Source organism: Suricata suricatta, chromosome 10 (genome assembly GCF_006229205.1).
Source record: "Suricata suricatta isolate VVHF042 chromosome 10, meerkat_22Aug2017_6uvM2_HiC, whole genome shotgun sequence".
Lineage (NCBI taxonomy): Eukaryota > Metazoa > Chordata > Mammalia > Carnivora > Herpestidae > Suricata > Suricata suricatta.
The window spans coordinates 77,149,842-77,176,819 of NC_043709.1; the positions used below are offsets into that span (position 1 = coordinate 77,149,842).

Sequence of the window (26,978 nt, forward strand, 5' to 3'; positions counted from 1 at the left end):
AGAGAAGGTGGAATTTATTTTAAATAAACCCTTAGAAGGTGTTTTTCTCCCACGGTGATGGGTCCCTTTTGTTTTTTAATAAGTGGAGTTAATCATTCCTTGAAATTTACAGTGAAATGAAAGAAAAAGACAGATATTGAAGACATTATTCTTAGACCCAGAGTCTTGAGACAGCCCTTGGGTTCCCGGGGGCACAGGGAGACGATCACTTGCTCTTGACACGCATGGTGTTTTAAATCCTATTATTTCTTTGGACCTCGAAAATTACATTTCTAATGGAAACCCAACCCATAAACTTCAAAATAAGAGAAGTTTTAGATGAAAAGAGGTGATCTCTTTGTCTATTTCAGAGTAGCAAGATTTGGGGCTGGGATTCCAATCCATGTAGTCAAACACCGGCAACCTAAAAGTAAAACTAAATCAGGTAAAGGAGTAATTGTACTTGAAAGCTGTTGTTGAGTGTTGTATTTGACTTCAGCAAGTTAGAATGTGAAGACATCAGTTGTATTCTCTTTAGGAAACACGCCTTTCAGCTCTCCCACAGGTTCATTATACAATGACGGTTTGAAGATCTGAAGTAGGCAGGGGTATTTTCCAAACACATCTTTCTGTTATGTGGCTGCTGGAGTTAATGGTAACCAGCATTCTTGGGCCTTTGGATCATGACAGGTGTAGAGAATCTATCTCGTCTCAAGTCTGTAGGTCACTGCTGGCTGCCCCGAGCACCTTGTGCTTCTCCTCCCGTGACACTGTCACAGTACCTTGCAATGTCTTCTTCCTGTCTGAATCCCACTCAGCTGCCATGGCAGGACTGTCTGTCTTGTTCATTCACTCTTCTGTCTCCACTATATGCTTGACACGTATGTGGTGCTCACAAAATATTTGTTGAGGGGATGGATGGATATCCAAAAATATAACTGCTTCTTTTGGTGCCAGAGACGCCATTATTTCCAGAAATACTGCTTTTATTCAGGGCTCACCAATTCCCTGTATGTCCACTGAAAACCTAAATTGCATAGCTATGAGATTTGGGGCAAGTCCTGTAACCATGTTGTACCTAAGTTTCTTCAATAGTTAAAAATAGTGGTGAGTTACTGTTTTTAATATTGTTTCCAGCTCTAATATTCTTTTATTTCTTCTGCTGACCATCTCATTCACTGTATTTTTTGAGGAGGGTGAAGGGGCAGAGGAGAGGGGGAGAGAGAATCCCAAGTAGACTTGGTGTTCAGCACAGAGCCCAACATAGGGCTTGATCTTACCACCGGGAGATCATGACCTGACCCAAAATCAAAAGTTGGTTGCTCAACTGACCGAGAGCCACCCAGGTGCCCCTCATCCATTGTATTTTTAATAATTGGGTGGAGGTTTTTAAATTTTGATTTTTCCATGACTATGTTAGTGTGTTTTAAAAGCACCACATAATATAGAAAATTTGATCCTTTAAAACAAAGATGGCATTACAGTCAAACAGTATCACTAGTTGAATGATAACACAGGAAACTTGAGATTTTCAGGAGCTGATTACTCAGCTTTGGATTAACCAAGATATTTTTTCTCTGTTGCCTCTAGGATATGAGATATTTATTGATCTCTGTTTCAGAAGATGATTAAGAAATGTTAAAAGGAAAACACCTGGGCTAGTTAATTATTGTCCATATTTGATAGGAAAGGAACTTGAAACTCTTGGCTAAAATGCCACGTGGACAGGGCCATGACACCTGACATGGCCTCAGTGACAACTCTAGGACATCTGAGTTCAAGAGCAGCTCTATTTAACCATTTTAAAACACTGCTTTCATTGGGCTGTATTTGATGGTTCACTCATTTTGAGCTCCTAAAATAGAGGGATTTTGTTTTATTCATCTGCGTGTTTTGTGCATCTGTGTCCCAGTGATACAAGTAGCAACGCTGGCACGAACTAGTGGTGGTAAGGATAGGACTAGGACGCGGTATATCCTTTCATGACGAGGTGCTCTGTGCTACGCACGGTTCCACGTGCTTCACACGTTTTAATCCATTCAGTCCTCACAACAGCCCTGTGAGATAGGTACTACCGCATCCCTATGTTACAACCAGGCGTGCAGAGATGAAGTAGGGTCACACAGACAGTAAATGGTGGGGCTGGGATTCCAATCCATGTAGTCAAACACCGGCAACCTAATCCCTAACCACTATACCGTGCTCTCTGTAGCCACTGTGGTAAGTATGTCTTGAATGAATTAATAAATGAATAAGTTTGCAATAGTACTCTGTAGCTATTAACTTGATTGGAGGCTTGGATAATTTGTGTCCTGCCTGTGTCTAAAGACATACACACAAACACATCACACCCATACACAAATCTGTTGTCCCTTCAATGGATGGTATCTTCCCTTTTTCTTTATTTATGTATTTTGAGAGAGTAAAAGACAGTGTGAGCAGGGGAGGGGCAGAGAGAGAAAATCCCAAGCAGGCTCTGTGCTACCCATGCAGAGCCAAATGCTGGGCTTGAACTCACAAATCCATGAGATCATGACCTGAGCCAATACCAGGAGTCAGATGCTCAAATGACTGAGCCACCCAGGTGCCCCTGGATGATGTCTTCATAAAATTTTTCTTCTCTTTAATAGATTGAAAGGTGATTTGGAGATTTTCATTCATCTTTGGTTTTTCTAAGTCTGACAATTTCTTGTTTGGCAATCAAAAAAATACATAAGCTTTTTAAAAAAAATACATATACTATTTAGCAACATGGATCTCAATTTTTGCTGGACTATGGATTTGTAATTTAAATAAGTGAAATTTGCCAAATTCAAACCACACCTTGTTTTCTAAATGGCACTTAAATGTATGGATTCAAAGAGATGGCAGTAGTCATTTTATGCAGGTACTTTATCTTTATCTTTCTGGGTCAAATCAAATTTAGGCTCCTTGGATTATTGCTCAACACCCAGTGCATCTTTATTCACAAGCTGAGAAAATCAGTGCTGTACATTCCCTTTTCACGTGTCTGGATGAAGCTGAGGAGGAGTAACTTGCAACAAAATTGTGGAAAATGTCCACTCGCAGAGCACATTAAAGGAACAGTTGCTATGTGCTCTATGCCAAATCATTTCCTTTTACCTGACCTTCCCAGCAGGATCAGGAAACCATGAAAGTGTTAACTTGTGAGTAATTGTTAGAACCTAGGTAGCTTTGATTCATTAAGTAGGTTTTACCTTCTGATACTGTAAAAGGAAGTGTGACAGACCATCTCAACTGGTTGTGAACGATGTTCCCAAAAGCTAATTCAGAACTGTTAGTGTGCTAACGTGAACCTTGGAAGAAAACCAAGACAATTAGCGAATGACCCATTGAAGATACAGTAATTGATGTGGGCCTTGTCACGAGAGTAGCAGTTGGAGAAGACCTTCTCCAACGTCAAGAAGACCTGTATTCCTGTTGGAGGGTGTGGCCCTGAGGTGGGACACAAGGTTGAATAAAGGAAGGAGCGCACAGTTGGGTGGGCTATTGAAGTATGTTGAATAAAGAAAGGTCAAGCCAACGCCCTCCATCACCTGCATCAGCCTCCCTCCCCTTTCCTCAAAAACCTCCCCAAATAAACCACACAGTGTAGGGAAAGGGAGTGCTGGCTACACTAGTGCAGCTGTAAGACAAATGTCCCAGGCCTCCCTGGTTTCCAGTCACACTGTCACCTCTGAAGATATTCCTATATGGACGTAGCCCTCGTTTTCACACAGAGAGTTACTGGGGTGGAGGGCATCCCATTCAAACAACCATTTGAGGCTTTTTCCAACTGTAGGGCAAATCATTCCAGATGTCCCTTCTTAGTAAAACGTTGGCTTGTTTGCCCTAAAGAAATTAATATAAATAGATACGAATTGTAGGAATTTAGGACATTAGCACTGACTTTAATTCAAAGTACACAGTGCCTATTTCATAGAAGATCCTCAGAAAATTAGTTTCTACTTTTTCTACTTATATCATTCAATTTATTATCGTAGTTTTGTATTTCAGGGTTTCTTTTTAGAAAGTGAGAGTGAACGTGCACACACGTGTGGGAGAGGGGGCAAAGGGAGAGAGAGGATCGTAAGCAGGCTCCATGCCCAGCACGCAGCTCCATCAGCCTCGCATCCCTGAGATCAGGACATGAGCCGAACACTGAACCAGCTGAGCCACCCAAGCACCCCTATTGTTATTTGATTCGACCTTTCTGATTTATTTTCCTTTGTTCTCTTTTAAAGGAGAGATTTAAAGAAGCTGAGGAAATATACCAGGCTGGAATAAAGAACTGTCCAGACAGCTCAGACTTACACAACAACTATGGGGTTTTCTTAGTTGATACTGGTGAGTGAAACTAAAGAGAGCCTGTTCTGTTGAGATTAGATAATACTATCTATCAAGCAAAATGGCAACCACCCCAATAATGTCTCAGAAGTAACATTCACTTCTGGGCTTGGCAGGAAGCTCACACTATTGACAGTCACATTGTGCTGTGGGGCTGTCACTTCTCTGAATCTTCAAGTTCAGTTCAGCAAAATCTGCCCGGTTCATTACAACGCTAAGGAAAACCCCCCCAGGTGTCAGGAAGTAGCCTTGATAATATAATGAGAAGCGGTCCTTTGAGTATCACTTCTACAAGTTCATATATCTGAGATGATGAAACATTCCTCGGCAATGACGCAGAACTTGCCTCTGAATCTAGTTACCAACAGATGGAAAACACTTTTCCTCATCTGATTTTTAAAAAAGCCTCCAGGATTGTCTCATCATTCTTTACTTGATAGACATGATGGAAACCATATTATTATAATTGACAGAGTACTCTTAACATGACAGGTGCTACATAAAATACACTCGCTCCATCTTACTTAAGGCAAAACTTTACTGAGCAGGGATTCTGTTTCCTTTGTGATTTGTGTCCCATATACTGTTGGCATGCTATGAATATCTATAAAGAATCAAAAGATACTTGAACTTCATGCAAAAGCACCATTTTGTTCTTGTGGACTATTAGACTATCTGCCTTGTGGTAAAATTCTATTTTAGTTCCTTTGTCAGTATGAATGCTTGAAAGGGTTTTATTTTCTAGTATATCTGAAACTTTTCTGTTTTATTGAATATAAATTTACATTCCAGAACTCCTGGGAAAGGTCCCTGATTTTTGCATGTAAAATTGTTTTGTAGTGCCACCTGCTGGTATGTTAGCAACACAGTAATATATTAAATGTCCTGAAGATCTGAAAACCCAAAGAGACCCCACGTTGGCATGGCCAAGGCCTCTTCCTTCGATTTCAACAACAACAATGCTACTCCCCTAGAAGTTTCCCTGGCCACCCTCTGTGTCTTCCCACCACTCCCTTTGTTTCATGTATTTTATACTGGTGAACTTCTCTATTACCAGTGACCTATACATACATGGTATCTCGTTTGGTGCCTGTTAGTCAGACATGCATTCAAAGAAGGTGACTTGAAAAGATGTCTGCAGGTAATAAACATTCCGTTTTCAGTCACTTAGATACGATTTCACTAGGAAGCTTCTTGGGGACCTTATCAGAGGCTTGATTCTAGTTCTGGTCTTCATCCTTGGTTGTCCTGGGATTTTTGTCAAGTCTCTTAAATGCACTTTAGTGTCTATATCTTTAAAGTTATACTTCTGTTTATTTTGTAATAGCCTTAAATCTCAAGAGACAGCTAAATGGTATCTAAAGGCAGCTAACTAGTATCAAAAATACCTGTAAAGATCATTTAATTAAAATAGTTTAATATGTATAATGCACTGGACACATGCAAGGTGGCATTATTATTATTATTTTTAAGTCCCATTATATAAATCTCATTTAACAAAAATGTATCATTTTAAAAAAGATTTTCAAGATCTAGCTGATACATACTTCTTTAAAGCAGTGCCTCAATAACTATGTTGCAGTACAGTAATTGAGATCAACCCTGAGAAATTGTTTCAGGACAGTTTTCTTTCTATAATAGCCTATTCTGTTTTTTTAGTATCATGAGAAGCAAAAATATCTTGCATAAATAACAATCATTGATGAGCTCAAAACATCATACTAGCTAGGGCAATGGCCAGAAAACACTTGGCTAGGATGCTACGTGTAATAAAAGAAATAGATTTTCACTTTTATTACCTTTTTATTATTAATTTCCTTGGAAGTGGAAATGAATCCAACTGAATAATTGATGGTATGACTCAGTAACACAAAGAACAATGGTATACATCAGAAGGGAAATCGAAGAGCCTCATGTATTGTATGATTAAGTCCTGCTCTACTCTTACCGACTACCACTGATTACAGGCTCTCCAGAGAAGGCGGTGGCCCATTACCAGCAGGCCATCGCACTCAGCCCGAGTCATCACGTGGCTATGGTGAATCTAGGGAGACTCTACAGGTCACTGGGCGAGAACAGTGTGGCCGAAGAATGGTATAAACGGTAAAATTCCTTTCCTTTCCTTTGTAAGTTGCCCAAGGACCTCAGTAGTTGCCCTTCCAATTTTTACATAACTGGAACAGAATATTAACAAATATTGTCAATTTAGGCAATACAGACTCTCATCTCCAAAGAAAATAAAGCCAAACCTTAATGGTGTCCCAGTGAATGGCTTTTCTGCCTGCTGCTTACAACATGGTACTAAACCAAGGTTGGAGTTTAATTCCCGCCTTAGTTAGTCCATTGTCTTCTGAGGCTAGGAACTGCAGCCCAAGCCACAGACAGCAGTTTCAAAAATGGATGTGGAGGAGAGACTGTGCATATGTCAGAACAAGCCTATCACCGTTAATGGAAACCATCCTTGGGGCTCAGTGTGTATATTGATAGGTCACTCGAGACACTCTTATAGTCAGAGGGGGGGGCATCGTGATCTTTTCAAAAACATTTTTCTTGATTAGAAAAACTGGAGACTGTGTTGGAGCACAGTCTCCAGCTGTGGACTGCCATCCCTCAAAATCTGAGTTTTGAGCTTTCGAAATGTACCTATTAGAAGTGTCAGTTCATCTTTGTGAAAACTCAGTGCACTGCAGGTGTCACGCAAAGCCGAGATACTGTCACCTTTGGGAGCACTGTATTATAACACTGGGCGATACGAGGAGGCTCTGCAGATTTACCGGGAAGCTGCGGCCCTCCAGCCTTCTCAGAGGGAGCTCCGCCTGGCCCTGGTAAGTAGATTGCTAAAGAAAATGAGGCGGGGACACACCTGGCGCAGTGCAGGGAGCTGGAGTCAGAGCCTCAGAATTGCAACTAGGATGCTACAATATATCCATTTCCTGACGATCTGTGTAACCTGTGTTAGAGCCCTTCACCAAATACACAGACCCTGAAAACTTCCTTAAGTTTTTGGCTTGAAATAATTTCAAACCTAAAAAAATTTGCCAGGATAGTAAATAGCTCCCATAGGCCCTTTCACCCAGATCCATCAATTTGTAGCATTTTGATGAATTTATCAATGCTTTGCATGCATATGCATCCATATATGTGCATATTTAAGTATGTGTGCAAATGCATATTATTTCATGAACTATGTGACAGTTATAGATCCTACACCCTTTATTTCTAAGTACTTCAGCAACTAAGAACAAGGACATTCTCTAATAGAGCCACAGTATGATGATCAAATTTAGGAAATTGGTATCAATATTTTTAATTTCAATTTTTAAAACGTTGCATTTTTTTACTCTTCTTTAGATTCGTAACAAATCAAACTTGTTATAAATGCAATGTCTTGTTGAAACCATAAGAAATCATTTCTTTTTTTAAAAAATTTAGTCAACTTTTTTATTTATTTTATTTATTTATTTTTTTAGAATATAACACTATTTTTTAACATATGCAGTTATTTTCCATCATTTACAATACAGTAGTTACAATGACACTCCAAATGGATAAGCGAAGTAAAAAATCAGAACCCCAACTTCTATTTCATGTAATTAGACTTATACAGAAATTAGAAGGTTAAGTAACAACTAGTTAATCACCTAATTTCACAGCTATCTGAAGTGGCAATCATTATATAGCAGCTTATAGTCAACTTTTTTAAAAAGTCACGAGTCATTTCACTGATATCTTTGTTCTCCCTGCTTTTCACATATAATGCATTATTCTCCTAAATCAATAAGTAGAAACAAACAACAAAAAATTAAAACCTGTAAGCTGTGGGAATTCGCTCATCTGTGGATCTCAGATAGTTGCTGAGCACTTTTGTCAGGAGGTCTCTGGCTCGCCTCTGTTCAGGGATGCTGTATTTGAAGAGGTGATAACACAGTGTCTCCTCGGCCAAGGTCAGTGTGGTTTTGCAGGCTCAGGTCTTGGCCGTCATGGGTCAGACAAGGGAAGCTGAAAAGATGACCAACCACATCGTGTCAGAGGAGACCGGATGTCTCGAATGCCACCGCCTGTTGTCAGCCATCTACAGCAAGCAGGAGCGCCACGGCAAGGTAGAGAGGACACGGGGTGGTTTGGATTCACAGGTGGAAGATGGCGCGCACCTGAGTGACTCTCCCGTCTGTGCATCGACGAGGCGGAGCAGTCTCGAGCATCATCCATTGGCACAGCCTACCTTATGGATGTTTTTGGCAGATATCCCCTTAACTCATAATAGGTCCCCTTGAAATATTTGCTTGGCTAATCTTTTGTCTAAAGATTTTTGTGAGGGTTGCCTGAATGGCTTGGTCAGTTAAGTACCAAACTCTAGATTTCAGCTCAGGTCATGAGCTTCAGTTCGTTAAGTCAAGCTGTGCAGACATCTTAGCGCCTGCTTGGGATTCTCTCTCCCCCTCTCTCTGCCTCTCCCTCCCTCTCACTCTCTCTATCTTCCCCTCTTAAAATAAATAAATATTTTAAGAAGTAAATATTTTATGTGATATTATCTCAGTTTGTTTTTATCTAACTCTATAAAGTCCAACATTTGTATGCTTTATCATTTTCCATGTTTCTTCATATATATGTTTTTATGGAGTCCTTACAACAATGCTAATACAGGTCAGTGACCCTGTGTTACAACTGTAATTGTTTATCTCCATTTTAAAAGTCACATAACCAGTAAATTTATGAATTGATTCAACAAAATATTTATTGAATGCCTGCTATATGCCAGATCCTGTGTCAGGTACCAGGAATAAAGTGGTGTAAGAAAAAAAAATCACTTTTGTCCTCATGGAGTTTATGGAAGAGGAAACCAAGATTAAACAAGCAGTCACAAAACAAATGTAGAATTACAGCTCTGCTCAGTGATGTCATGAAGAGTGACATGGTTCTAACAGGTATACAATCAGGGACCTGAGTGATCTGGGAGGTTAGGTTCCCTGTCGAGTGATGTGAAAGTGATTGCTGAATGATAAATAGGAGTTATTAGACAAAGGAAGGTAGCGAAAAGCATTCCAGGCAGGATAAAGTACATGCAAAGGCCCTGTGGCAGCAGCAAGTGGCAAGTCTGAGGGATGGGCATGAAGGGAGTAGGGTGCCATGTAAGATAATGGCTGTAGAGGTTGCTAGGTTAACACCACTTGGGACCATGGCAAGGTTTTGTTTCTTATCTTGGGAGAAGCTTTGGGGGTTTTTTGTGTGTTTTTTGTTTTGTTTTGTTTGAGAGAGAGAGAAGCACAAGTGAGCAAGGGACAGAGAGAGGAGAGAGAGGAAGAGAAGCAGGCCTCGTGTTTACCCAAAGTGGAGCTCGATCTCACTTGAAGTGGGAGTCTAGCTCACCTGATGTGGGGCACAAACTCACAAATTATGAGATCATGACTGGAGCTGAAGTCAGATGCTTAATGATGGAGCCACCCAGGCACCCGAGTTTTGGGGTTTTCTGGAGAAGAGCAGCATGGTGAGGGGTGTGCTTTGAAGGGAGCCCTGGCTGCAGGGGATGGGTCAGAGGGTGCTGGGGGCAGTTGGCACCAGAAGCCTAATAGGGGGGCATGATTGGAGGGGTCCAGATGGGCACAGGCAGGGCAAAACAACTGATGCCGGATCTTGTTTCCTTTCAGCTTTATCACATGACCTCCCTGTGGAACAGTCAGGGACATTTCCTTGTCACTAATATAAATGGAAACCCTGGAGTATAGGAAAATTATTTTGTCAGACCCACATTATTTCTCAGTGAGAACATCAGAAAGAATGAAGAATTTGTTTTGACTGTCATTTACCACACCAGCTAATACAGAAGGACAAAAAGTGTAAATGTTATCACTTAAGTTAGCTTTTCTTCATCTAATCTACATTTATTTTGTCTTACTTTCAAACCTGTCACAGGCACTCGAGGCTATAGACAAGGCTCTCCAGCTGAAACCAAAGGACCCAAAAGTCGTATCTGAACTTTTTTTCACAAAAGGAAACCAGCTAAGAGAGCAGAATCTTCTGGATAAAGCTTTTGAGGTATAGACACTTAATAAAATTATGTCATTGAACGAAGGAATTCAGATTAATATTCTCGATCTTTAATGAAGCATATGTGGTAAAATTTAAGATCACCGGCATGTTTGTGGAGTGAAATTTCCAATTAATGCCATGATGTTATACGTCTAGTTTTTATTATTGAGCCTCTGGGTTTTTTTTTTACTATTGAGAGTTCTGCAGTACCTCCACATAATTTTCTGAATTCTTTAACTTGGTGTCTGAAATACTTCCACAGTTTTCCCTCAAGCCAGTTTTTCTCCTTGCCATTCTCACTTTCTCTGTTTGCCTGCAGTAACCCTCTGTTCCAGCTGGACTAGTGCTGAGCAGCTTTGTCATTTCCACACATCATTGTAACCCCCTTCTACGCCACCCCCCACCCCCAATCCCCCCACAGATTTCCTCTCAGAATCCACTAATACAGCCTGTGTCCTCCCCCTTCTGGAAGCCCATCTGGACCATCCTTTCTCTCAGTGTCCTTGTTTCCTGTGAACTTCTAAAACATTTGCTGTCTCTACAAGTCATTTGAAACTATCATATGTGACACTATGTAGTTAGGTCTCTTTCTCCACCCCCTGTGGCCTCTCGGCCTCTCGCCTCCCTCCACCCCCCTGCCCCGTGCATCACACCTGCTCCCCAGTTAGATGAAACTTTTCCTCATAGAAAGGCACTGACTGCCTCCTTCTGTGTTCCAAAACATAATGTCTTGCATCTTATAGGCATTCAATAGCTACAGCTTTCAAATAAAATGTATACACAGTTTGAAATCGAAACAGTATTACAAGCAAATAGAAATGTTATAGAAATACCAAGCATTTCTGATACAGTCACAAGTCAGAATTAATGAAGTCATAAAATTACACTAAATGCAACAGGGGGAAAGTAAAATTTTAAATGATAATATTGTTTCTGAAAACAGTGAGTGATTATTAAAATTTTCAAAAACACATGTAAAAATATTTGGGAAAACTAATTTGAATGTGAACCCTTAAAACAGAAACAGGGCATATTTAAAGCAGAAAGTGTGTGCTTTTCTCTGCCCTGGGAACATTTTTAATACCTCGAGTTACTTATAACTAACATGACAATTTGATTAATGTATAATTTAATTATGAATAGTTATTTGGTATCTGTATCTATATTTTATACATTGTATTGAAAACAAAAGTATTTTCTAGTTGCTAAACTAATAGACCAAATAATCATTTTAGAGTGGCTAGATCGGGGCACCTGGGTAGGTCAGTTGGTTGAGCATCTGACTTCGGCTCAGGTCATAAACTCACGGTTCGTGGGTTCGATCCCTGCATCGGGCTCTGTGCTGACAGCTCAGAGCCCAGAGCCTGCTTCGGATTCTGTGTCTCCCTTTCTCTCTTTTCCTCACACAGTTGCGCTCTCTCTCTCTCTCTCTCTCTCTCTCTCTCTCTCTCAAAAATAAAGATTAAAAAAAATTAAAGTGGCTAGATCTATGAAGGGTAGGAATAGGGCCTTGGGCCAATAGTAGCAGCTAAAATGTGTTAGCATTTTTATTTATGGTTACATGTATTTAGTAATTTAGTCTTTGCAACAGTCACATAAGAAAGTTATGGTCATGGTCTCCATTTTACAGTTGAATAAACTGAGACTCAGAGGTTATGTAATTTGCTCAAGGTCACAGAGGGTAAGAGATGGAGCTGCAATTTGAATCCAGATTCTTAATTTCTGCCCTACACCCTCTTCTGTATTGATGGAAATTAACCCAAGACACATTCTTCAGGTTTATTTTAGCAGCTTTTAAAGGTATAGTTTCTTGTGGTCCCCTTGCTTCTCTTAAAACTCAAGTGGAGGAAGAAAGGACCAGATTGTATCTACTTTATGAATCTGTGCCATTGGATTCTTGGTAATGAAAACAGCAAAGACATTAAAATACACACATAGATCCTTAGCTCTGCAAGTGAAAGCAACACTCTTAGCCTTTGGCTTATTTAGGTGACCACTCTTAAATTCAGACCCAGTGGTGAGCATCCCTGTGACATACAGCAATGTGCAAAATATGACAAATATGCTGCACAGATATTACATTTAATGGGATACACATTTTCAGACCAAAAGAGGTATTTGAGGGAGAAGTAACTCTTTTCAGACATGTGAAGACCTTTCATGAGGCAGAAGAGAAAGGAAGGCTTTGTAATGATTAAAACTAGCCTAGGAAAATGGCTTTCCTTAAAGAAGTAATGAGCATCCTGTCTGCAAGTATTTCAGCATAGGCTGAATAAACATGCCAATGATATTGTGAAAAGGGGTGCTACACCAGGGCTAAGCTATGTAGGAAAATACTCTAAGATTCTGTTTATTGAAAAAAAATATTCTTACAAAGTCCATTTATGGTGAAAAAGGCACACAGTTTGCTTGCCGGTCCAGGCCAGCGAGAAATGATGCACTATAATAAAAGCTACTGGGTTCCCCCCAGGTGTCTTCAGCCTCTGCAAGCAAATTACACATTCCAACTTCTTCCACTTCTGAATCATCCGTTTTGAAAAATAATTGAAGTAAACGGCAACACCTGTGAGCTAGTAGTGTCTGGTTTCATTGTATTAACTATTTAAATTCTCGCCGATGAAGAAAGAGGTTTCCACGTCTGTAGCATTAAACGTAGGTTCTCATTTCTCAGCCTGAAGATGTTTCTTACATATTTTAGAGCTACAAAGCAGCCGTGGAACTGAATCCGGATCAAGCACAAGCCTGGATGAACATGGGTGGAATCCAACACATCAAGGTAGGAGAATAATTCACTTCCATGTGGACTGGCTTTTCCTTTGTGTTTTCTCTTTCTGTCTTCTCTCTTCAAAGATTGAGAAAGTATTGTTTATTCCCTCTGTGAATTGTTTGAATACCCAAAACGTATGTGTTTAAAAGTAAAATTAGCAGTTTATGTTCCTCTTGTATTACCATGATATTGAATATCATGAAACCATTTTAAAATAAATCTATACAAATTAACTCCATGATTTTATTTAATGTACAGAATATCATGTGTATTTAAGAGAAGCATCATCACACAGCAAGTTGAATGTGCTCATGTGAACGAAGACTTGTTGGAGTTTAGTGTAGCTCATCGTCCTACAGCTTAACTCATGGTCAAGACCACAGTGTGTCTTTACATATTACTTTACTATTTCTTGTATCTAAAGTGCCTTTCACCCCTTAATCTTTTACTGGAACACAAGGCTATTTACTTGTGGGTTTGTTTTTTGTTTTTACAAAAGAAAAAACCACCTTTGAGAGAATCATTAAAAAATTTTTTTTATTGCTTTTTATTTTATTTTTGAGAGACAGAGAGAGAGAGCTGGAGCAGGGGAGGGTCAGAGAGAGAGGGAGACACAGAATCCGAAACAGGCTCCAGGCTCTGAGCTAGCTGTCAGCACAGAGCCCGACGCAGGGCTTGAACCCACAAACCGTGAGATCTGACCTGAGCCGAAGCTGGATGCTTAACCGACTGAGCCACCCAGGCGCCCCGAGAGAATCATTAAAACAACCCTTGGGAGGACTGCTGTCTGTAACTAATGAACTCAAAGACTCACATTCACTCATTCATTCATTCATCCATTCATTTGACAAACATTTATACAGAGCATGCTATGTCAGGTACTCTTTCTTGGGGCACTGGGAATAGAACAGAGGATAAATAAGGCAAAAATTCCTGTCTTCCTGAAGCTAACACTTAGTAGGAGAGACTGGTAATAAACAAACACATACATGTATACATACATACATAAAATATCATGATGCTGTGGAGAAAAGGAGAGAGAGAGAGAGAGGATAGGAAGTGCCATGGGATAAGGGTTGAAATTTAAAATTAAGGTGGCTGCGAAGGCCTCACTTAAGTGATTTTGAGTAGAGACCTGAAGGGAACAAGCCATGTGGCAAAATAGGGAAAGAGCATGTGCAAAAGTCCTGAGGTATGAGAGTACCCGCTGTGTTTAAAGAACAAGGAGGAGGCAATTGAGATGAAATATTAGAAGCCAGGGTCAAAGAAGGTACAGGAACAGGTCATGCAGGGCCTGGAAGGGGGATTGTAGGGCCCTCGGCTTTTATGCCATACTAAATGAGTTGGGGTCCTTGGAGGACTTTGAGCAGAGAAATGCTGTGGTCTGACATGTTTTTAAAGGATCACTCTTGTTTAGCTAACCTATTTCCAGTCTTCTGTCTTTATATTGATAAAATAACAGTATAGTGATTAGGATTTAAACAAAAGCCTAATAGGGTTTACTATTAAATGGAAACTGTCACTCTCAAAAACACAACAAAACAAAATAGTGACTCATGATTATACAGCTGGAAGGCAATAATGGGACAGTTAGTCTGTGATTGAGAGCCGTGATCTAATAGAGGAACATAGATGGTGAATCCAAACATGACATTTATCAGGACAGAATAACCTGAGCTTGGATCCTAATGGTTTTCTAGGGTGCCCAGCAGTGAACTTACTTTTAAAATAGTAACAATTTTAAGTAGTTAAATAGTTACATTTTAAAATAATACTCAGTATGATTTTAGATGGGCGGTTGCCTGCATTTAAAACAGGGGGTTCAGTTGCTAATTTAAAAAGTACAATAAATACACTCAAGACTTTTCCAAAAAGTTTGGAACTACAGGGGAAATACTACATTCATTGGACTTTCAGATTAACAAGGGAATCCATGCCTTATATTTAGAGGTACTTAACCTAAAACGGTGTCTGGAGGTTAAGAAGGATGAGTGTATGACTTTACAATGTAATGAGCACACTGATTAAAAATTCATTTATGCAGTTTTTCATCTCTGCAAACATCATGTGTTACGTTGAAAATGTAAAATTGCCATGCTTGTAGTTTAAAAATGACCTCTTATCAGTGAATTTGTATGATACAGTCCAATATAAATGTATAGACCAGGCATGTGACTTGGGATGCAAGATTATTATTATGAGGTCCTAAGGAGCAATCATTAACTTTCTGTCTTTTGCAGAAAGGTAGCCCTTAGTAGCAGACTGCTCCCATCAGCGCCAGTCCATTCCATTCTCACTCCTTCCCCGAGCCCGGGTGAAGCTTAGAGTACTGAGGTTGGCAGTTGGAATAAGGCTTTGCAAGGAGGTGGCATAAAGAAATAAGAAGAGAGTTGTCTCTTGCTTATACTTCTTGGTAATAAATGATTATGAAGCTTTATAAAGGATAGGGTGGATAGAATAAAAATCTAAAATACCTTCTTTATAAACAATTGCATCAACTGGGCCATACCACGAAGTACTGTTTACGGTACTGCCCTATGATATGAATATGCCTTTTCTGGAATGGCATCGTGCAGTAGACGTCCCTATGATCTTGTAAATGCTCCGTGTCTGCACAGTCCAAGGCAGCAGCCACTAGCCCGTGAAGCCATTGAGCCCTTGACATGTGGTTGGTGCAACTGAGCGACTGAATTCTTAATTTATCATAATTGATTTAAATTTAGATAGCCATGTGGGGTCAGTGGCTCTCAGGGTAGATAGCACGTTTCTAGAAATTAGATAATTCAGATTCCCTACCTTAGCATCTCAGAATTGGGGACATTGAATCAAGGGATATAACTTTCAAAAAATAATAATAAAGCTTCCAGTTTAATCAAGAAAAGAGCAATTTGAGGGAGAAAGGATAACTCTAGGAGTAGATTTTATATGGAAGGATAAGGAAAGCTGGTAACCAAAGAAGGAAACGCCAACACACTGGGCTGAGGCCTGAATCGAGGGAAAACTCTTGGAAGAACAATCTCCAACTCAGCCCCAAAACAAACATATTTTGAGGGCACTCTAAGGGCCACACATGTTCAGTCATCTGCATGTGTGTGCTAAGCCCAATAAACATCGCAAGACACTTGGAATTTAAATGCTGGAGTTGAAAAAAATAATAATTGAATGTAACAAATTCACCTTCTCACTTGTTCAGAATTCTGTTAAACCTCTTATGAGAATCAAGGTTAATAATCACAAAACTTTTCCTTTTCTGCCATTTCCACTCTCCTTTTCACCAGTATGGCAAGTGAGTACTGTAAGTGGGCAGTGTCCACACAAGCCTGGATGGCCTTTTAATAATGGCAGCAATGGTAGCATCAGACCGAATGCCCACTGTGCGTCAGGCAGTGTCCACGCTTTTAACATGCATTAACTCAGATGGAAGATAGTTAAAATTCAGTAGATATTAGTTGCTAGTTGCTACCTAGTCCTTTCACTTAGAGATGCTATTTTAAATTATGATGGGAATTCAGTGAGTAACCAGTTTTCTTCCCCATAAAGCTCTAATTGAGAATAAAATAGAGCAAATTAAAGTGGGGGGTAATGGAGACAACACTAACAGTCGTAGTGCAGAGACACGGCAGGACACGGATCTGAAAGAGGGTGGACCAATAAGGAAGGTAAAATTAAGTAGCAGAAAAGGGCCTGGAAAACAAGCATTGTGACCAGTTTGCTCAGAACCATCTGGGACCAGGCACACATGGCTTCCAGTGAGAAAGTCATTGAACAAAGCAGATGGGGGTCAACAGAGGGTGGTGACAGGTGTCTTTAGCAGGTCTAGGGTGACGTCTTCCTTCCCACTCTAAGAGGATCCAGCAAGTACCTATTGTCACACGCCTTGTGTAAATGAACCCCATATTCTTATAAGTTCTTTTCATGATATAAAAACTTACGTTACAGCCTGTATTAGGCAAAAGTTTCTTTTTTGTCATAAGTTGGAGATGAAAAGAACTTTTACCACTAAAAGAGAGTGGATTTCTATTTAACCATCATGACTTCTGCAGTTTCAAAAACATTTCCCACAAATATCCCTCCATTCTCTCTCTCTCTTCCTCTCTCTCTGTCTCTGTCTGAGTATCTAGCCATGACCCCATGTGATTACTAAGGAATAGAGTCTGCTTTTTGCCTTTCACCTTACAGTGTAACTCCCATCGTTCACATTCTCCAGCTGGGCTGGTACTCGAACGCATGGATTCTCCAGAAGCACCAACAGACAAGGATAAAATTACCCAACGCATCAGGGGGTTCCTTCTGAGGACATACATGTTACACTGGGCCCGACGGTCTGTTTCCTAGTCTCCCCGTTCTCCAAGAGCATTCTGATGGGTCAGAGCAGGTCATTGTTCTCTTTCTTTGTCCCCACAGGGAAACTATGTGTCTGCAAGAGCTTATTACGAGAGAGCCTTACAGCTGGTGCCAGACAGCAAACTGCTGCGGGAAAATCTCGCCAAATTGGACCGCCTAGAAAAACGATTACAAGAAGTTCGAGAAAAGGATCAAACATAGCAGCATTTAAGCCAATCTCGAGGGACAGTGCTGATGCCTCTGGAAGAGGCAGACGCGATGCGGGCTCACTTTCACAGCAGCAGGGACGCAGCGAGAAGCCTTCCTCTCTGAGTTCAGGGGGGCACATTTTGGGACACCCGCCGGTACCTCTGTGCTGAGGGACTTGCATTTCCATGGAAGAACACAGAACGAGTGAGCAAGAGCTAGGCCTGAGAGGAAGGAAAACAAGGCCTACACATTTTGCAGATTTTTGTTGGCTTTAATTCCAGATTTCCCTTCATCTATCCTATGCTTCCCAGCCTGAGAATCTCATTTCATCTCTTAGTGTAGACTTTTATGTCCCAGAAATACAGAGGCTTGAAATGCTATGGAGGGAGAGCAGATCTTCTTGATGAGATGAGGTTTTTCAAAGAGAATAAAATCTTTGGGATAAACCATTTGGGAAATCCCACCAAGAGGTAGCTCATTGAATTCTCCGGAACTAGAGATGAGAACTAGTTTCTCCAGAACTAGAGACTAGTTTCTATAGTTTGTGTAGAATCTTCTGGAATATACGGGGGAAAGGGCTGTTGTTAAGTGAGCTTTATCTATATCCCCTTAGAGCCCAATTGAAGAGTAAATTAAATTCCACTCTGATTCAGTCTTTTCCCGTTGCCTAATATATTAAAGAGGAAGCTTCTGGAATTGTGTATGGGTATTCTTATCCCTAGGGGAAAATCAAGGATATTGGTACCCCAAATTCTTTATGGAAATGTTTAAGATTATTTTAATTTTATTGAAAATATTACTAGAGTAGTGGTTCTGCTCTAAGATTTCAGAAGTGCTTTTAGAATCATAAATGTTTCTGCCTCCACATATATTGTTATTTTGGTGGAGAAAAAATAGTATATTCTACATGAGAAATATTAAAGGTATTAACTAAGAGAAATGTTTTACTTTGTTATCTTAACACTCAGTCATCCAGAGATTTATTATTTTTTGAAAACTATATTTAACCATTGAAAAATCTTTACAGTATATCCTGGAAATCTTCACAGAATATAAACAGGTAGAAAGGGACCTCTATTGACTTGTTCCACTGAGGCTCCATGAGAATTCTGTGTTTAGAACATGAGTGATGGAAACTCGAAGTTCTTGATTCTGTATTTATAATTTTGGAGATTTCATGGAGAATGCTCAGAAAATCTAGGGAAAAAAGTCTAAATTTGTAATTTAAAAAATATATATTTATATTTAAAAGATAGAGGTAGCAAAGTTGAATTTATAATTTGACCTTTGGTTTTTAGTGTTATTTATTTGATAACTTATAAAGTATTTAATATATATGTATACACAACACTTTACCCTGAACATAGTGGTCTTAGTAGCAGCTTTCAGAACTGATCATACAAAAATTACAAATCTGAATTAAGTTTTAATAGCCCCTCAAGAATTCTGTATTGATTATTCACTTGCTAAAGCTAAAGAAATTAAAAATCAGACCTCAGTGTTTGGGTGGCGATATAATTTGGAACTGAAGAAATTGGAACACTGGATTCTAAATTGGCCGTCATCGTGACCTTTAAAGAAAAAACAAAGATGGAGTAGAGAAGCCGCTTCCGTGCTGCTCACAGCGCCGGGTCAGGTGGCCTGTCCTGTAATAGCCTGCGGGCGCCCGGGTCTCAGGGGCCAGGGCCAGGGCAGGGTAAGAAGTCTGCTTCTGCTCAACACAGTATCAGGAAAACACTGCCCCTCTGTGTTATCTTTTCGTCAAGGTAAGTCTAGTTAAAAGAACTTCTTTGGAAAGGGATGATGGATGGAATATTTTAAATGCAAAGGATTAAGGAATTTGAATGAGCATACATGTATTTGTATGCATCAATAATCCAGTAATATGTATATTACCACCATGATCTTCTGTTTCTAATACTCCTTTAGCCTTATATATCATAAACTTTTCCAAACTTTTATTTAAAATTTTTACCTTCTCTTCAAAATTATACTTGTGTAGTCCAAAGGCCAAGAAATGTACTAAAATTTATTTTAAATGATCAGCCTACCCCCAAATTGAAAAGTAAAAGCCCTAGCTAAAAACAGTATCTAAGCCTTTAATCACAACCTTTCAGAATAATCTGTAACCGAAACTCATACTTGGGAAGTTAATGGAAAAGACTAAGCCCCAAGTTTTGAAAAGCAGTTAATGCCTTACTTGAAATGCCGCTAAAGGTATGAGGGTACATTCGTGCGAGTAATTGAAATAGCAGTCACAGTCCCAGCCTCCAAGTTTCTAAGGGAAGGGGTCACATGGCCTTCAGGAGACTTCTATCTTCTTTTGGGTGCTTTTCTCTCCCCCCATGTCTCTCTGTCTGTCTCTCTCTGTGTCTCCCCCTCCCCATTCTTCCTCTCCCCACACCACTCAATCTCCCCTTTCATTCTCTCCCTCCTCCCCGACCCCTCTGTCTCATTCTGTTTGCACACACTGGCATCTCTTTGAACATTAAAAGTAAGCACTGTTTGTTGGGTCAGATATTTTTATCCTGACTTAATAACATCACTGAGATATAGCCAATGAAATGGTTTTCATAGTTAAATGGTGCCTATACGAAAATAAATCACATGTTATTTTTCAAAGATATTAAGTGTATTTTATAACTTACTCTTATTTGGTCCTTGGAGCATGGAAATAATATGCGGAATTCATTCTTATCAATAAAAACGGAGTGCCCTGGCTAGTCAAAAAGATCTATCCAGACTTTAATAAAAGCCCTTAGTAAAAAGCATGCTTGGCATGAGAGTGGATAGCCCTTTCTGAGTTGGAGTCACAGAGCCAGCTTCATGAGCATGCACTTCATGTGGCCCCTCAGAGTCCTGCACTCAGAAGCACCCCATGCTTGGTCGAAGGCTCTGCTTGAAATTCTTAATAATTTTTTTGAATGAGGAATCCTGCAATTCCATTTTGCGCTGAAACCTTAAACATGTAGGGTGTCCTCCATAGGAGGGAGTTTGGCTTTAATCTGGCTCAACACTTGATCCAGTGATGAGTTTTGTTTGTGACTGGTACTCTGGGCAGCGTTTGCGCTTTGTTCTCTGCTACATTTAAAGTTCCTTGTGTACATCTCTTCTCCTCTTACTGCCTGTCTCTCTAACCTGTCCTTCTGTCCTACCTAGAACCAGTTCTCTTTGCCTTTAAATTTCCAGTAAATGGCAGTCCTTTGACACAGGAGCCATGAGAATGGCTTTACTGGTTTATTTCAACCTTAAGAATTATTCAGAATTTTTTAAATGATCCAGATGTTTTCAACCTGTTAACAATATTCATAAAACATGGTCCCATAATGTAACATAGGTAAACTAAACCAAAGATTCAAATACCTTGGAGGAAAGGAAATTTTATTTTAGGGAATCCTGAAATATATTCTTTTGGGTTTATTTGTTTTGAGATCTATCATAAAACAAAGAGGATTGTTGGCACTTTAATTACGACTTCCTATAATACTTCGAAGCCCCTAGCATGAGACTCTGACATTCGTCACAGGTCATACCTCATTTGATGCAGGGGCTTATAGTGGTTGCACGATGCTTCCGGGCAACTGCTTTTCAGTGGGACTGAATGAGAAAATCCAAACTGTTCTATACAAACCGACCTACAAAAGCTACAATTAGAGGGGGAATAAAAACAAATATGTGGCTTCTTACTGTCTCTGTTAAACATTCCAGGCCCCTCAGGTTGATGAGCCGCATTCGGCTGAGAGTTGAGAACTGTTCCCTTACACACACCGGCTCTCAAGCCTGGCTGGGCGGCGGGATCTCCTGGGGACCTTTGGAAATGTCTGAGGTTAAGATGCTAATATGCAGCGAGGCTGCAGAACCACTGCGGGCTAACAACTTTAATGGACTTTTATGACTTTTATAGCCTTTCTCAAGTTGTACTCTTACACCGAGGCTACAGTGAGCCAAAGAACTGTAAAGAATAATGGATGGCACAGTTGATTGGTTGAGACTATTGTTTCAAGACTGACAGACAGGTGGGTTGGGTGAGGCGGTTTGCACTGGTGGCAGGTGGACTATAATTTGACCTCGCCTTCTTAGAATCCTTGGTCCTCAGATGGAGGGGAATTGCCATCTGTATGCAGCAGACAAGGCGCCCAGTATGTAAAACTCAGAGAAGGTGTTCCTGGCATAGAGTATATTCCCAGACCTACATCTCTGTTTTGGTTACACACATGTAAACTTTTGCTAATCATTTCTTATTCATACTCATTAGAATCAGTTTTTGAGGGAAAAAGAAACCTTTTGCGCTGATGTGTGAAGGATTTGCATCTTACATTAATCAGTCTGTAGAATATCAGTAACAACAATCAAAGCAAACGTTGTTATGGGAGGTTTGTTTTTTTTAATTTTTCACCTAGTTTCCAAATCACATTTACTTTGATTAAATGGCATGTTGGTATCTCCTAATGATAACAAGATGTAATTATCTGACGTCTTTTGGCGGGTTAAAAGAGTAAAGACCTGTCAAATCTTGCATTTAGGCTGCAATTGAGTAAGATGAAAACTTACAATGTCAAATATATAAATATATGGTAACATAACATTTTATGGTTATTCTTGAAGTTTTGATGTAAAGGGAAAACATGTTGAACAGTTCTTCAAAAAATAGCACTTCCTCCATTATTTTTGTTTTTAGTAGTCATTAACTTAAAGAGAAGAAATGAAATAACTACAATCAAAGGAGTGGTTTAATATCAGCAAAATAAAATGATGCAACAGAATTGATGATATTCATGTCTATCAAATGGCTCATATAAACATATGCTGTTTTTATCACCAAAGATCCTTTAAGTTAAAATCTTCTAGGGCATGTAACTTGTAAAATCAGTATCCATCACAATATATGGTGACTCTTTGTACGTGTAGATCACCATTGGCCACCAAATGGAAAGACATGGCTATGTCCAGAAATCCAAGAGTTTCTTCCCATTCTCAAGTGGCGCGAATGGTGTATATTTATGTCACATTTGGAAGTTTCCACTGTGCATAACATCCTTTTGGGGGTGCCTTGCTGGCCCAGAGGAGGGGTACACCGGTCCAAGAATCTGGATATCTGGGTGGTAGGCCTGTTCTACATGGAGGAACCGCCTCACCGTGGGCAGGTTACCTGGTGTCTCCCTCACGTTTATCACCCAGTGAAAGACGGCGTACTTCTGTGAAACTATCAAGCTCTGTGTGCCTCCTGAATCCAGACTGAAAGCCCTTTACATCTGAAGAAATAACTGATTAGTGTTGCCCTTTGTTTTAGAAATTCTTAAGATAATCACCACAACAAAACAGACACACAACCATAAAAGGGATTGCACCGCCCAAGTGCTTTAACATGGCAGAGAGAATTACCCTTATATTGCAGTCTGTACGCATAAAATGTAAGTGATTTTGTTATGTTTCTGGGGAAAAAGTATTTTTAAAAATTTTCTTCTAAGGAATTAAAATATCTATAGAAGCCATGGCTTGCTTTTATAATGTGGAAATCATTGACTTGCTGTGACTCACGTGGATCCCTCCTTTTATCAGGGAGAAAATGACTTGCAGCATGTTCTTTGTTCATGTCTTTATTTCCTACTTTGATCAGTTGTATATAAATGTAGTTTTTGTTACTTTTGCTGTGCCAGTTAGAAATCTACTTCCCATCAAGTATTTCTCCCATTTAAGTCCAATTATGTACACTTTGCCTAGGTCTTTCCAAAATAAAATTTATGTAAATGTTTATTTTATATAAAATATAATGAAAATAATTACGTCTGTTTCAATCTCTCAAGTGCTTCGTGATTAGTACCCATTGAAATTCATGTCACTAGATGGTGTCTGCTTTAAAAGAAAACAAACTTCCTTCCTTCCCTGATTCATTCATTCATTCACTCCATTGTTCTGGGTGCTTCCTGTCTGCTCCTCCGCCTGCACACCTCACAGAGACTGTCTCAGTCCTGATGCACTCCTGATCTCTTCCTCTCATCTTGCTGAGTGGATGCCTTCACCTCTTTCTTCACAGAGTAAACAAAAGTAGGAAACAGATATTCTGTCCATATCCTGTACTCATTCTACAACCTCGCCTGTACTCCGTTCTCCCCGCTCCTATTATTAGAGTGGAAGACGAGGGCCCCAGGCACCGGAGTTTGCATCTGTGAAGCTTCTTTCCATCCCTTCACCTCTCTTTTTCATCTTTAACTTATTCCTTCTACTGGCTCTTGTGACTTTCTTCTATTTTAAAACATGTACCGGTAACCACCATCAAAATTATTTGGAAATAAAAATGAAGTCCTTATGTATTTCTTTTCATCTCTAGCTGCTACCACATCCCTTCCTTCTCAGCCAAACTATTTGAGTGATTGTCTTCACCCATTCTTTCTACCTTCATCCTTCACATTCCTTCTGCGTCATAGTGATCTTTTCCTGCAACAAACGTGCAAGTAACTGCTTTTTCTAAAGTCATCAGTTAACCCCTTAGTGCTGAATCTTAGGGTAAAATCCCTTGTGGGACATTGGAGAGGGTTCTAGCATTTAGACCAGTGGCTGAGTGGGGATGGAGAACATTTTTTACACAAAAATTACACAAAATTTTATTTGCCTATGATTAGTTTATTGCTCACAGGTTGATCACTAGCACTCCTAATTGTACGACTATCCTTAGAGTAGGGGCTTCCATTAAGGGACTTGGAAAGCCTCCAGGAGGAGACTATCATGCCCTAATGAAGATATGTTCACGTTAAAGGCAGACTTCTCATACATCACAAATCCAATCTGGGATAGTTCAGCCCACTCTGTCCCTTCTTGACATCCTTTCCGTGTGTGTGTGTGTGTGTGTGTGTGTGTGTGTGTGTGTGTGTGTATGAATACTTCCATTTAGATGCTGCAACATCGGGGCGCCTGGGTGGCTCGGTTGAGCGTCGGACTTCAGCTCAGGTCATGACTCATGGTTTGTGGGTTTAAGCCCCATGTCGGGCTCTGTGCTGACAGCTAGCTCAGAGCCTGGAACCTGCTTTGGATTCTGTGCCTCCCTCTTTCCCTGACCCTCCCCTGCTTGTGCTGTCTCTGTCTCTCAAAAATAAATAAAAAACATTTTAAAAAATTCAGATGCTGCAACATCATGACAAACTCAACTTCTACTTAAACCATTATCTTATTAGCAAATTTAAAATGAACCTATCAAATAGGTGTACAATTCACACTGAATAGCTCTTTTCCTATTTAGTGGGAAGGCATTACTTTATTAGGCCTTTAAAGGACCAATCCTCAAAAAAGGACAAGGTCTCACTTCTGGCTGTGAGTTTTGAATTCTGGAGACAAAGAGCTGTTCTGTAACAGGAAATGAGACCCTGCCCAACCCCATGGAGACTTCTGGGTATGAAAGAAACCACTGAATATCCTGCAAAGCTGTGTGTGCATGGTGTGCAGAAGGGTGCAAATGGATGGGGTCAGTGGGCCCTATGTAAAGGTTACTCATGAACCTGAACATTGTGGGTCGGACTATACGTGCACATCACATGAGCATTTTTCTTTCCCTCTCCCATTTTATTTGGTAATGGCTTTGTCGTGGTTTTAATCTGACCCTTTCTTGCTAAGAAGAAAGAGATATTTGGTCCATCTGGAGGATCTGAGCTTTTATTGGAGAGTAGTTTGCCCCTGGGGCAAGGGATGGTGATGATAATCCTTGTAAGATCACTACAGTGAAAGCAAAATTTAAAGGTGAGGTGGTGAGGGCCATTGGTCAGGCAGCCACCATATCCGGGCACTTCCTTTGTGGTACTTGCACCTGGAGTCCTGGAGGTGCAGGGCTTTATTGTCACAGAAAAGCTGCTTACCTTACCGGGCTCCCTCCCACTGTCTCCTGGACGCCCAAGCTCCAAACCCAGGAGTCATGTACTCAAACTATTATCCAAGGTGTTTTTATTTAAAATAAATAAATAAAATGGTGCTTCCTATTCTCAAGAGCAGTGCAGCCCAAAAGAACTATCCACTACATGCTGTCCAATACGGTGGACACTAGCCACAGACAGCTGCTGAGCCCTTGAAATACAGGAATATGAGGAACTAATGCTTTTACCTTAGTTGATACTAACTAAAATAACCACATGCCTAGTGTCCACTCTAGCTGGACAGTACAACTCTAGGGCTTCTTAATGTTTAAGATGGGACCTAGAAATCAGAGAAACCCCTTTTAGGTGCATGAGATAAGAAGGTTTGAGACTTTCAAGTGTCAGCGCCAATTACATTCTTTAAGCTTTTCACCAAAAGGTGCCCATGTGTCCTCTGCGCCCTTTTACAGTTACAAGGGTCATTGCCCCCAGCTGATTCTCATCTGCCTGTTTCTGTACCTGCATTCCCTCCACCTTGACTGTCTTCTGGTTTCCTGTCCGTCTACTGCCTGCCTGTCTCCCTAATGTGTACACCTCCTACCTTAAGGAGCTTTTATTTCTATTTTTCACAGAAGACAACTGGGCCTGGGAGATTGGTGTCTATGTTATAGACAGATCGTCCACGAGCTTTGCCCGAATTTTTTGATAAAACATACATACCTTACAAATTCTGGCTTTATTTTTCTCTCAACTTCAAATTAACTTATTACAAGATAATATTTATGGGAAATAATGCTGACATGAGAATATTACCAATAAATTCATTTTCATGACTTTAAATGATGGGATCCTACAGCTTTGGCCCATTCCACTGACGCTAGTAACACGGCCACGCAGAAAAGGGATGGCAGCAGAAACCAGATCTTTCACACCTACTCTATTTGAAAACTCCTGAATGTCAAGGACTTCCCCAAGCCTCCTAGAAGGTGGGGCAGTACTATTCATCCTCAGTAAACTTCCAGGAGTCTTCCTCCTTTGACAAGTCGGCCTGCGCGTCTTGTATGAGTGACAGGCTTCCTCACCTCTGGGCTTGGGCCACACTCCCTGGTCTGGGACAGAATTTCCCGGCGCTGGGCGCCCCAGGCCGCTGATCACCTTGCTCCCTGAATCAGTCGGAAGGGCCCCCTGCCGCAAGCGGGGGAGCCGTGAAACGTGGGGCGCATGAGCCGGACGGGCGCGGGCGGCAGCTGTGAGGCGGCCGGAGGCAGGTGCGGCTCATCCGCGCCCCCGGCAGTGAAGAGCGCGGCGGGCGCTTCCGGGGCGGGAGGGGCCCGCGGTCCTCGCGGGCTTCCCGCAGCTGCGGCGGAGGAAGCGGGGCGGAGTCCCGGCGCGTGCGGGCCAGGCGGCCGCCCGTCGGGGCGGGTCTGCGGCTGTTGCTCGCCGGCGGCCTCCTGCAGAGCCTAGGTGAGCCCGGGCGCCCAGGCTGC

At 40.7% G+C, this 26,978-nt stretch overlaps 2 protein-coding genes across 2 annotated transcripts in view; both read left to right on the forward strand.

The window, feature by feature from the left end:
• The window catches only part of TMTC1 (transmembrane O-mannosyltransferase targeting cadherins 1), a gene marked incomplete at its 5' end in the record, with an annotated part of 270,826 nt that extends 247,393 nt beyond the window's left edge, over window positions 1-23,433 (forward strand). The window contains 7 exon segments of the mRNA XM_029955518.1: window positions 4,224-4,326; window positions 6,294-6,429; window positions 7,007-7,151; window positions 8,289-8,426; window positions 10,237-10,359; window positions 13,052-13,129; window positions 17,525-23,433. Of these exon segments, the coding sequence (XP_029811378.1) occupies window positions 4,224-4,326; window positions 6,294-6,429; window positions 7,007-7,151; window positions 8,289-8,426; window positions 10,237-10,359; window positions 13,052-13,129; window positions 17,525-17,665 (864 nt within the window).
• Window positions 23,434-26,712: 3,279 nt separating this feature from the next.
• OVCH1 (ovochymase 1) overlaps window positions 26,713-26,978 on the forward strand; it is a 65,258-nt gene continuing 64,992 nt past the window's right edge. Inside the window, 1 exon segment of the mRNA XM_029955519.1 lies at window positions 26,713-26,909. Within this exon segment, the coding sequence (XP_029811379.1) occupies window positions 26,713-26,909 (197 nt within the window).